This window comes from Fusarium subglutinans (assembly GCF_013396075.1).
Source record: "Fusarium subglutinans strain NRRL 66333 chromosome Unknown NRRL66333_c0000410, whole genome shotgun sequence".
NCBI lineage: Eukaryota > Fungi > Ascomycota > Sordariomycetes > Hypocreales > Nectriaceae > Fusarium > Fusarium subglutinans.
Genome location: NW_023502473.1, coordinates 1 through 12,626, shown reverse-complemented (window position 1 = coordinate 12,626; position 12,626 = coordinate 1). Strand labels below are relative to the sequence as shown.

General features: G+C 44.1%; 2 protein-coding genes across 2 annotated transcripts; one reads left to right on the top strand and one right to left on the bottom strand.

Moving 5' to 3' along the window:
- Positions 1-676: 676 nt before the first annotated feature.
- Positions 677-5,197, bottom strand: FSUBG_13857 (FLO9-like protein; the record flags this gene model as incomplete). Its single annotated transcript, XM_036678791.1, has 1 exon — positions 677-5,197. The coding sequence occupies one exon, from the start codon at positions 5,195-5,197 to the stop codon at positions 677-679; it is 4,521 nt and encodes a 1,506-aa protein (XP_036530681.1).
- A 934-nt stretch (positions 5,198-6,131) lies between these two features.
- On the top strand, positions 6,132-6,650 carry FSUBG_13856 (uncharacterized protein; the record flags this gene model as incomplete). The annotated part of the gene is made up of 1 exon (XM_036678790.1): positions 6,132-6,650. The coding sequence occupies one exon, from the start codon at positions 6,132-6,134 to the stop codon at positions 6,648-6,650; it is 519 nt and encodes a 172-aa protein (XP_036530680.1).
- Positions 6,651-12,626: the final 5,976 nt, after the last annotated feature.

Here is a 12,626-nt window from a genome sequence, read left to right as displayed (position 1 = left end):
AGCCTCTAGCATTACTAATGCCTTTAGCAAAACGGCTATCTTAGCTGGACTTATTGCTTTCTGAGCACCTTGTATTATTGGGTAATCCAAGATTGCTATTAGATAGCCTCAGAACGAGGAATATTTTCTAATTAGTAAAGAAATCTAGTTCTATTAGTAAGCTGCTTTGGCAATTATTATCTCAGCGTATTAGACTAATATTAGCATAAGTTAGAAATATCTCTCTCTTTATTATACTTATTTATCTTTTATACTTTATATAAAAGTCTTAATAATATATATAAAAGGTTATATATAGATATAAAGTAAACATAAAGTAATAACTATAATTTAAGAAAACTTTATTTATTATAAATTTACTTTATATTTATTACTATATTATATTAATAATACTTAAATTAATAAAACTATAGTACTTTAATATATTTATTCTTTAAAAAATATTTTATTTAAAAAAACTTTATTAAAAAAATAGTCTAAATAAATACTTTTTTAAGGAAAAAGTAAATATATAGAAAGAAAGATAAAATACTATAACTATAGGTCTATAGAACTTGAAATACCTAGCAGGCACCTAAAACATAAATAGTAATGTTAACCAACCTGCTGTTCCATGAGCAGTGCCAACTAAATTAAACTCGGTGTCGAAGTAGGTAACCCACTAACACGAGTCTTCCTAGCATGTGTTGGGGTATGCTATTGCACCCACATCGGAGGTATTGGTCGACGAACCAGGGGCTTGGTATACTAGATTGAGTTGTGACGGCTGACCGTAGTTACCAAAAACATTTCGGATAGGGTAGAAAAACCCAGCAACCAGGTCCACTGAAGCACAAGAAGAAGCCACGGCTGTGGCCCAGTTGGTTTGAAGCAGCGGGTTTGCTGCGGCAACGCTGGCTACATTAGAAGGTTGGCCGCAAGGAAATGCGCTGGAAGATCCGAGGAATACGGCAGCAGCATTGTCGGTTCTTCCGCTTCCGTCGATTGGAAAACAGAAAATATAGCGTCCAGTTGTAGGAGGTACGATGTATCCTGTAAATACCAGGGTAAAATTATTGGCGTTATAGGTTATTCCACCGTACGTTTGAGTAGCGGTGGGGCAGTAGTAGTCAAAATTGATCTCGGGGTATTGGATTGATGTGTAGTTTCCAGCGCATGAACGGGGGCGGGCCGGCACACTCAAGGACGACGTTAACCCCTGAGCAAGGGAGGGCTGACCAATATAGTAACTAGGGCCTACACCAAGCGGTCTGTTTCCAGTGGGGCTACTAGAATCATTGGTATATCCGCCATACGCGAGATTTGGATCCGTCGGGTTGCCGTAGTAATTGAGAGTTAGGCCAGATACGGCGCAGTTTGTATCGGTGGGCGGGAAATAACAAGCGCCTGGTGGCGTTGATGGAATAGGAAGGCTTAAAGAAGAGCTTGAAGAACTTGAGCTACTGGTGCTGGAGCTGGAAGAGGTACTTGACAAAGTAGAAGAAGTACTTGATGCAGAGCTTGAGGTGCTTGGTGCAAGAGATGAAGAAGTAATTGGTGAGGAACTGGAAGGAATGCTAGAAGTAGAGCTTGAAGAGCTTGAGCTACTCAAGATAGAGCTCGAAGAGATACCTGGCGAAGTAGAAGAAGTACTTGAGGCAGAGCTTGAAAGAATGCCAGAAGAAGAGCCTGAAGAGGAAGAAATACCAGAAGATGAGGCTGGAATAGAAGAAGAGACAGTGACCAAGGTTTCTACTGTCACTGTACCACCTGATGTGAAAGGCAGGGTTGTAAGGCCAGTGGTAGTATCTGTTCTGGTGATTGTGACAGTAGGAATGCTCAATGGGCTACTGCTGGTGCTGCTACTAGGAGGCATGCTGCTACTAGCGGAGAGAGTGACGAAGGTCTGTACTGTGACTGTGCCACCGCTTGTAAATGGTAAAGTAGTAAGGCCAGTAGTGCTAGCTGTTGCAGTGATTGTGACAGTAGGGATACTCACAGAACTGCCAATACTACTGCCAGTAGATACGCTGCTACTTTGTCCAACTGTAGAACTAGTAATGACAACCGTCTGGGTACAAGTCGTACATCCCGAAGACACGGAAAGTGTAGTTGTGCCAGGTGTTGGACCTGTGGTGAAAACAGTAGTCGTAGGGGGGATTAAAGAGGTGATATAGGTAACAACTGTTGTTGTACCGCCACTAGTAGCTGGGAGTGTTGTTACACCAGTAGTTGAAGCAGTAGAAGTCAAGGTTGTAAGACCCCCTGTAGGTACAGTAACATAGGTAATAACAGTTGTTATACCGCCACTGGTAGCAGGTAGAGTTGTCACACCAGTGGTTGAAGCAGTAGAAGTGAATGTCGTGAGCCCTCCGGTAGGTACAGTAATATAGGTAACAATCGTAGTCGTGCCGCCGCTAGTAGCTGGCGGTATTGTGGATAAACCTGTAGTAGAACCAGTTGAGGTAAGAGTCGTGAGGCCACCGGGGGGCATGGAAGAAGTAGTGACATAGGTAATGATCGTAGTTGGGCCACCGCTGGGACCAGGTGGGATTGTGGACAAGCCAGTTGTTGAACCTGTCGAAGTGACAGTTGTGAGCCCACCAGGGGGAATAGACGACGATGTCACGTAGGTAACAACTGTAGTTGTACCACCACTGGTAGCTGGTGGGAAGGTAGATACGCCAGTAGCAGTTCCAGTGGACGTAACAGTCGTAAGGCCACCCGGGGGGATAGACGATGGTGTCACATAGGTAATAACTGTAGTGGTGCCGCCACTAGTAGCAGGTAGGGTTGCTACACCAGTTGTTGAACCTGTCGAGGTGACAGTCGTGAGACCACCGGGGGGGACGGAAGAAGCGGTAACATAGGTGATGACAGTTGTTGTGGGACCACCGCCAGGCAAGGTTGTTATACCAGTAGTTGAAGCTGTTGAAGTAAGAGTTGTAAGACCTCCGGTAGGAACAGAAGAAGAAGAAGAAGTGACAAAGGTAACGATTGTAGTAGTGCCACCACTTGTTGCAGGCAGGGTTGTTACACCAGTTGTTGTACCTGTTGAAGTGATGGTCGTGAGCCTACCAGGTGGGACAGAAGAAGAAGCGGTGACAAATGTGATGACCGTAGTGATGCCGCCACTAGTAGCAGGCAGAGTGGTCACGCCTGTACTAGTTCCGGTAGATGTTATAGTCGTTAGACCGCTAGGGGGGGCAGAAGAAGAAGAAGCAACAAAGGTAATGACCGTAGTGGTTCCGCCGCTGGTAGCAGGGAGGGTTGTAACACCAGTTGTTGAACCTGTTGAGGTGATAGTAGTAAGACCACCGGGGGGGACAGAAGACCTGACATAAGTAACAACTGTAGTTGTGCCGCCACTAGAAGCAGGCAGCGTGGTCAGACCGGTACCAGTTCCAGTGGACGTTACAGTCGTCAGACCACCAGGAGGGATAGAAGAAGTAGTGACAAAGGTGATGACCGTGGTAATGCCGCCACTAGTAGCGGGCAGAGTTGTCAAACCAGTTGTAGTTCCGGTAGATGTCACAGTCGTAAGCCCACCAGACGGAACGGTAGAAGAGGCCACGTAGGTAACGACTGTAGTTATGCCACCACTAGTTGCAGGGAGCGTAGTCAGGCCTGTACCAGTTCCGGTAGATGTTATAGTCGTGAGACCTCCTGTTGGAGTGCTTGTAACAAAGGTAATGACTGTAGCTGTGCCGCCAGTGCTAGCGGGAGGGACTGTGGTTAAACCAGTTGTGGAGGCAGTCTGAGTAACCGTAGTAACTGGTCCAGTGGGAGGGACAGCAGTAGATGTAACAAATGTAATGACTGTAGCTGTGCCACCGCTTGTGGCAGGAGGAATAGTAGTTAAGCCGGTTGTTGAGCCTGTTCGAGTAATGGTGGTAACTGTCGGTCCAGGGGACGATGAATTAGTGGTCGTGATACGGATGGTGCCTGTACAGGTATAGCAGTCCGGAGTAATAGTGCTTGTGCCAGGAACAGACCCAGTGACTGTCTGGGTTACATAACCTCCAGGGGGAATAGTAACACGGATAGTACCCGTACAGGTATAGCAGTCAGGAGTAACAGTGCTTGTGCCGGGAACAGAACCAGTGACTGTCTGGGTGACATATGTTCCAGGAGGTAGTGTCACACGAACGGTGCCAGTGCAGGTTAGGCACCCCGAGGAAGGTGGGATTGTGGTTGTACCAGGAACACTTCCAGTGACTGTCTCGGTAATGTAACCAGGAGGAATAGTAACGCGGACAGTACCAGTGCACGTCAGACATCCCGAAGAGGGTGGGAATGTGGTTGTGCCAGGGACAGAGCCAGTGACTGTCTCAGTGATATAACCTCCAGGAGGAACGGTCACACGAATAGTGCCAGTACAGGTTAGGCACCCGGACGACGGGGCAATCGTGGTGGTTCCAGGAACAGAACCAGTAACAGTCTCGGTAGTATAGCCTCCAGGGGGGACAGTAACACGGACAGTACCAGTACACGTCAGGCATCCTGGGGGTGGTGGAATTGTAGTTGTTCCAGGAACAGATCCGGTGGTTGTTTCTGTGGTGAATGCAGTAGATCTTCCAGGACACGTAACAACAGTGCTCACGCCCGTCGACGAGACAGGGGGAACAGTATAGCAGTAAGGCACAGATCCAGTAACCGTGACAGTGGCGCATTTATGGCAAGGTGGAGGGGGCACCGTGACAGTCTTTGTGCCCTTGCATACAACAACAGTGCTCTTACCACCTGTAGAGGCGGGAGGAACAGTGGTGACATAGCCGACAGGTCCAGTGGTAGTGACAGTAGCGCATTGATGGCAATGGGGACCAGGCACCGTGACGGTTTCCGGGCCATTGCATACAATTACAATACTCTTGCCCCCCACAGAGTCTGGTGGAAGAGTAGTGACATAACCGGTAGGTCCAGTGGTCGTAACAGTAATGCATCCATGACAAACTGGGTAGGGGATAGAACCTGGCCCAGAGCCTGGAGACCCGGGACGGACTGCCAGGGGAACCAGGACTGCCACCGGGACTGCCAGGGGAACCAGGACTGCCAGGAGACCCAGGAGACCCGGGACTACCAGGAGACCCAGGAGACCCGGGACTGCCAGGATAGCCCCAGGCCATTGAGTTGTAGGGCTGCGACGCAGTTCCAACCATAGTGTACCACGACTTATCAGTGAAGGTACGTGTAATGGTTGTGGTTGTTGTTTTGCCATCCTGAACAACGCAATAAGGCTGGACTACAACATGAGTTCCAGTGTCTGGTGGACAGGCAGGGGGACCAGGAGCAGCCATAATGCCGGCCGCAAGGCCCAAAGCCGCACCCTTCCCGAGAGAGAACAGATGCATGGCTTGGAGGTGAATGAGAGTGAATTGGAAATAAATAAGATAGTGAGCGAAGAGTGAGAACGAGTGACTAAGTGAAGATTATGCTTGAGGTGAGAGTTTAAATTTTTTGTGATAAATCTTTCCTTCTTATAATTTCTACAAACCCCATATTAATAGTCTTTACCCCTAAGCCTATTAGGCTTGTATTACAATTTCTGGGTTCAAAGTTTTCAAATCAAGATTGCGGGCTCTCTATTGGCCAAGAGAGCTTCTGAGCCTCGCCTTGGGCGTGCCTTGACTGGCAGGGCTCTAGACTTTGGATTGTCTCAGGCCCTTGGTCCCACTTTTGATCACTAATGACTTATAGACACGAAATCGGGGACTTGTGGCCTCCTCGTAAGGCCCAACAGTCGTTTCAACGGTCAACCTCACGATAAAATAGAGTTTGGGCATACGTACGCCAAACCTTGTACTCCTTCACGACAAGGGATCTATGTTGGCAGGTCCGTCTAACTTACCGCGCCTTGAGAGACTTGTTTCCTCGTATCAGAGGGTCTTTTCAGCTACTCCACTTACTCATGGCCAAGATCTAATTCCCTCAATGCGCGCTGTTTGCGTCAATCTCGTCGCTATTCTAGCTACATAGCGGTAACCGTTCACGGTAGCTCTTCATGTTGACCAGATCACCTCAGTGACAGGGCTTGACAAAGAAACAGTATAAAAACATAAGAGTGAACGGCGTTACCATTAGCCTGGAAGCTATCAAATCCTCCAACTTCTTGCCACTCGTTTATACCTTGGAACTCAGGCACTTAACTCATCATGAAGCTGTCTGCCATCTTCCTTCTCCCTCTCCTTCATGGAGCTGTTTCCGCAACCAACGCGGTCTCCTCGGAGTGTACAGAAACACACACACTCCCTATCATCACCACTGATATGATTCCTGGGGCGACTCTTGAACCTCATGCTTCCGGCTACAACTCGCCTTCAGGCAATACCAGCCAGAATAATGCTGGACCGACGAAAAGCACTGCCCTGCCCCCTATCATTCCCGGCGGCTCTGGCTCTAGCTCTAGCCCTGGCTCCGGTTCTGCTCCAGGTGGCTCGGCTCCAAGTGGCATGGCTCCAGGCTCCGGTTCAGGCTCCGGTTCAGGTTCGGGATCTGGCTCTGGAGCTGGAGCTGGAGCTGGTAGTTCTGGCTCTACTCCAGGCTCAAATACTACCCCAATCCCCTCGGATCACCCGCAGTACGCTTCTGCAGCCTCCAACCCCTCTGCCAAGATTGTTGGTCTATCCGCGTTTGTGGCTGGATCTATCGCGTTGGTTCTGACCAACTTCTGATTCAAACTCAGACTGTGTGGATTGAGACATCGATTTTTATCAATTTAGATATAGGTCAAGGGACACCCAGATAATTATAAGTGTCTAGGAACAAATCCTCCTTGGAAATTATACTTACTTTTCTTACTATCCTTAATTATAATTCCTTATCTTATAACTGAATTTTAAAGTTAGATATTTATTTATACTACTCTATTTTATTTAAATATTAAGTTAATAAGGGCCTCTATATATAGTGGTTTTACAAATCACATTAAAATTCAAGAGACATAATTTGTCTTCAAGATATGTAATAGTGAAGCTGTGACAAGAGGCGATTTACAATGACGTCGCCAGAGATGAACCTCTGAAGTCTAGAGTGTTTTTGTGACAAGCCACTCGAACGACAATCGATCGCCGGACAAGTCAATTGACTTCCGGGACAGATGATTGGAGAAATGTTTCTATGGGATGACTGCGGCCTATAAGGTTAAGCTTTAGGCTGCGAACACAGATAATGAATGACAACACGATATTCTTTTTTTTTTCCTGGTTGGAGAAATGTTTCAGCTATGGCTGCACTGCGCTAGCCATAAATGGGTAGTTCAAAACGTAGCACATCTGATCCACTAACAGATGTCCGATCCGGGTTAAGGATATCTACAAGCTAATCCCGCAACGGCGTCAAAGTCCGTATCACCGCTCGCCGAACGATTTAGCTCGTCAAGTGCGGGCTTGAGGTCCTGCGATAGGTAGGTATACGCAACTACGTAGTAAACGGTCCAGTGTTAAGCCGCGTGTTCCGAAAGATCGACCTAGGGAACAGCATCCCTAGCACGCGGGTATCTGGGAGGGGAAACAACATGCACCCATGGGTTCCTGCGCCTGGATCCATCTCAGATTTACCTCGCATTAGAGGATTTGGCGCCTTACAGGGAATGAGACTACCGAACAATAGATGGGATTCTGAGACTTAATCCCCTGAGCTCGGGCCTTTTTCATCTTCTCATTGCGTTGTTTTATTTGCCCTGTCATACGACTGTGTTAATCGGCTATCGGCTCAAATTGTCCTTCTCTAGGGTCATTACATCTGTAGAATGAAGAGCAGCAACTAGTCTCAAGAGATCTTGAACTGCTGAACTGGGCACAGCATGGAGTCCTGATATTTGGATTTACTGTGGACCTCGTGGGTTGATCAGCCCTTGTGACACTCGGGATGTAGCGTGTTGCAGGGTTTGGAAAATCCCCTCCCTTTCCATGTAAGTCTTGCACGACTGTGTACAGCTTGAGCTTGGACCGCATACATTGTGCCGTTGGTTCTGGTATTTAGACCGTCTCCCAGCGTATATGCTAGCTCATATAAGGGTTAAATGCGATTGGATAGTCTCAGTTTACGGGGATAATGAATGGGCCAACTGCACCGGCGCACGGCAAGAAAGGGTACAACAGGTACACACATGGGCACTAAGCATTAGTTGTCTAGCAGAACAACTGCGCCATCAAAGGTTGAGAAGACATAGACTAGTGAGATTATCCAATGACATGCTATAATGCTACTCTTATCTGCGAAGAAAAAGACCACTAAACTCTTTTTACGCTCTAGTAGAAGCAGCCATCCAGTTTCGCCTAGTTCCTATTTGTACCCTGCCCCTCATCGCCTGACGATCATGTTCCATCGCCACTACAGCCTCTGGCACGAAATGAACACCGGTTGCCTTTTTTCGCCTCCTTGCATGAAGTTTCCGGTGGGCGTTCAAGTTATCTTTGCGGTTAAAGGTGTCCTTGCCACAAAACTCGCAGATCAAGTATTCTGCTGTATCCAAGTGCTGTCTTCATATTCATCAGTCCAGTAATCATCATTCAAGACTTTATTGCTTACGATTTATAATGTCGTGTAGAGTGCTCCTTTCTTTTAAAACTCTTGCTACAGCCTGGATAGGCACATGGGTAGCGAAAAAGACCATCAATGTCAGATGGCGAGCTTTTGGTAGTACCAGTTTCAGTACCTATGGACGTTAATTGATACCGATGGATGAAGTACAGAGAGGTGCCGGTCCTACCTTTACTGAATGTATGACTGAAGATGGTTTTTGGAGACTGGGGCGCATTTAGCGTAGACGTTTGATCCCATTCAGGCAAGTCTCCTGAGACACCGTTATCCGCACACTCAACCGGATGCCGATCGAGTTCGGGGAGCATTTGCGGTTGAAATGGGGGAAAGGCAAAGCCCCAGTGACTTGATAGAGACCCCGCTTCAGACTGGCTCGGTACAGGCACCATGCGAGGCTGACATCGGCCAAAACCAACGTCGAAACCTAAGCCTGAGCCCAAGTCCGTGGTATAAGTATCATTCAAGCTAGAACAAGAACTCAGTGTGAAGTCGACATCGAATCTGGGAGCGTCATTCAAGGTTGGACAAGGGCTCAGATTGAGATCAATGTCAAGGCTGGAAGCGCTATTCCAGCCAAGACTAGGATCTGGATCGACACAAGCATGCATGTTGGTATCTTGGAAGACGCTGGATACACCTGCTTCTGCAAAATCTCTTGTTGTAATGTCAGCTATGAGTCATGCAAAGCACAGTTCATCAAGCTTACTGCTCAAGGGCTGTCCAGCGACGTAAGGCTGATTGGGGTGCCTGTGAGTTATCATTTTGACCCGGAGAAAGGTAATCCGAGTGGGCGAATCTGTCGAGTTGATAATCCATGTTCTTGTATAAGATAAAGGGTAAGAATGAATGATCAGAAAGAATCTAAGAGATCGAAAACCTGAAAGTCCAAGGGCTGGGCTCGGTTCTTATGAAGTTATCATCACGTCAAGTAGAACGGCCGCAGATGTGACAAACTATAAAGTATCCACAGTCAAGATACCTGTCAAGCGTGGCAAAAGCAAACCGAGTTGCGGGTGATCATTGTCGACCAGCGGCTCAGGAAGACACCCATACACTCAGCGAAATCTACATACTAGGGATAAGGTACCCGTTGCGGGTGTTCCTATAGCAAAACTTTATTAATATAGGATCCCCAAAGTCGAGAGGGAGATATTCTCCACTTTAGGAAAGTCATTGGTGCTTAACTGAGATGTCAAATATGATCCCTGAGCACTCGGAGTAAAGCGCGAGTTTGGAGATCGACACTAAAGGATACTATCAACTAACTAGAACTCTAGCGTTCCACGATTTGCCTCGATGGGTTTCAATTTCAGTATTAGGGACCAAGACGCGCAGTATAAAGTGTCTTAAAACAAGCTTATAATGGACAATATTCGAAATATGATTAATTGCCTAACAACAGCACATATCCAGTCAGCCATCACATGCATTTGCAAACATCTCGATACCCCAGATAACTAGTTCGGGTAACGGCCGCCCGAATCCCGGACATAATGTCCCGTGATCTTTTCAAATCTGGGTCAACGAACTGATTGGTTCTCAATACGAGTGAACAGCTAACGTAATAAGGCTTTGGGCTAGCAGAACGGCTAATGGCTTGTGGTTGCCTCGCCCTGGTTCTATCTAGTCAATTTATAGTAAGTTTTGACATACTTCTGTGTATGCCCCTCATCGAAAGCTTTCTTTCCGGGTGAGCCGAGATCGTAGCAACCGCCAAGTGAATGCTAATTGGTGAATGTGACGATCTTGGCTTGATCTGTTCATTGTTGCCAGGGGATGCTAGCCTGGTTAGCTGAAAGTCAGGGCTCATAGCGCACTCCGTCCGATCGAAGTAAGTCTGAATTGCTCCTTTGGTTACTACTGGATTGATAAAGTACTACGCAGCACTACTCCCGGGGCACAGACCGGATCAACACAGGGATGGCTTGAACCTTTCTTATTATAGTACTGTGTATGCCAAACTCGGCTAAGTCACAGAGAGCCATATACAATACAACCCCTGAATAAATGTCAGTGGATCCCTAATCCCTGATATCCCTGCATCTAATTGGCTACTGGTTTGATCTTATCGATAAGCTAGCTAGCTAATCAGATCTTCTAAAGTCTAATATGGTAGGTCTTCCGAATGGCTACAAATGACCCTCACCACCCCAACTAGCTGGTCCACTGACATTTATTCAGGGGTTATATTGTAATAGTGCCTACACTAGCGTTTATCACTTCTGCCGTGTCACAGCGGCTTATCATTTATCACACTAATTACTGCAGAATTTGCCAGGGATTATTACATCATGTCTTCACAATCTCTTACTGTCTTAAGCAAGAGCCGTCTCGGCTCGCAGTATCTTCACACTGAAACATAGGATTGGATGCTTTTTTAACCAAAGCCACTACTCGGAGAGTCTAATGCAGGCCGCGATCGCGCTAGGCTCACGGTTTACATTGGATTAGCCATGCATGGGAAATGGATCTTCTTCTTTCTTGTTTAAATATTCCCAATACTTTAAGCCGTTTATCTCAATTAAGTCTGACTGCTTAACATGTAATTCAGGAAGAAAGGCCATAAGTTGAGTCTACTTAGGTCCTGACTTATACATTGCTAAACAAAGTAGTAAAGTAAGTAATATATCCCTTTAGAAGCCGTTTAGCAGATAAAGGTACTAGTAAGGAAGTTAGTAAATCAAATTTATAGTATTAGAAATACTTCTTATAAGGGCTAGATTTAGTATAAAAGGTACTTCTAATATTACAAGTTATAGATTTGTATTTATATCTTTACTAAATTCCCTTTTTACTATAAGTCCTTTAGGTAAATTAATTAGCAGCTAATTAATACTAAAGTAAATTTTACTTTAATATGCTTTATTTACCTAATAGCTTCTAAAGAAATAGGTATTCTTAACCTGCTTTTTTAAAAAACTTCTTAAGACTTTATAGACTTTAAATATAAAGTTAAAGACTTTAATTTAGGGCTTTGTGTTATGATTTGTGCCTGTAATAGCGCTATAAGGCTTCTATAGGCAGCTATAGTATATTTATAATTACTTATATAGTAATTATAGCCTAATCTTTTGCCCTATAGCTTAATAGCTTATATAACTATTATATAATAATTACTATTAGTAAATAGCTTAAAGGTTAAGGGTTTAATTTTTCTTTCCTTTAGTATAGTTACTTATAATGGTGCCTATATAATATAAAAAGGTATTGTAAGGTATGCCTTAAAAGGTTAATAGCTATACCATATAGGGCTTAGTTTTCCTTATAGTAGCTAGCTTTAGTAGGCTTTAAGGATAAAAGCCTTTAAAAAAAGAGTATTATATTATAATTTATACTTATAATAGTGCTATATAGCTTTTATAGGCAGCTATAGTATATTTATAATTACTTATATAGTAATTAAAGCCTAATCTTTTGCCCTGTAGCTTAATGGCTTATATAATTATTATACTTTATATAAATTATATAAGGCTATATATAAGCTATAAAGAATAGTTAAAGAGTAAAAGAAAGGTATTAATAATTAAATATAATAATTAAGTATATTAATAGTAAAATAGAGTAGGTAAGTATAATAGTTAGAGTTTTAAACGGGGAAACTAGTTTGTACTAGGTTTATATTTACAGATTGCATAGGGCATTATACTATGCATATTAGTTTAAAGTTATATCTTTTAATAGTTAATAGTATAGGTAAGGCTTATTAAAGTAAAGAAGTATTATTAATAACTAGTAAGCTAAGTTTTATTTAATCCTAAATAAATATATATATATACTAGGTAGCTTACAGTAAGGTAAGTTAGGCTTATAGTAAGCTATAAGTTTATATTATAAGTTAGTTAATAAGGCTTATAATATATACTAGGGTAAAGTATAAGTTATTTTTAGTAATTAGTAAAAAATAAGTAGGGTATATATAATATAAGTACTCTTTACCTATTAGGTTATAATATAATTTCCCTCTTTTTATTAGTCTTATCCTTAAGACCTATATATCCACTTTCCTTTTATATTATCCTAATATATACTAACTTAAACTTATAATATTTTACTAATTTACTAATACTATATTAAAGTCTAAAGCTACTTATAATTATTAAGTATAA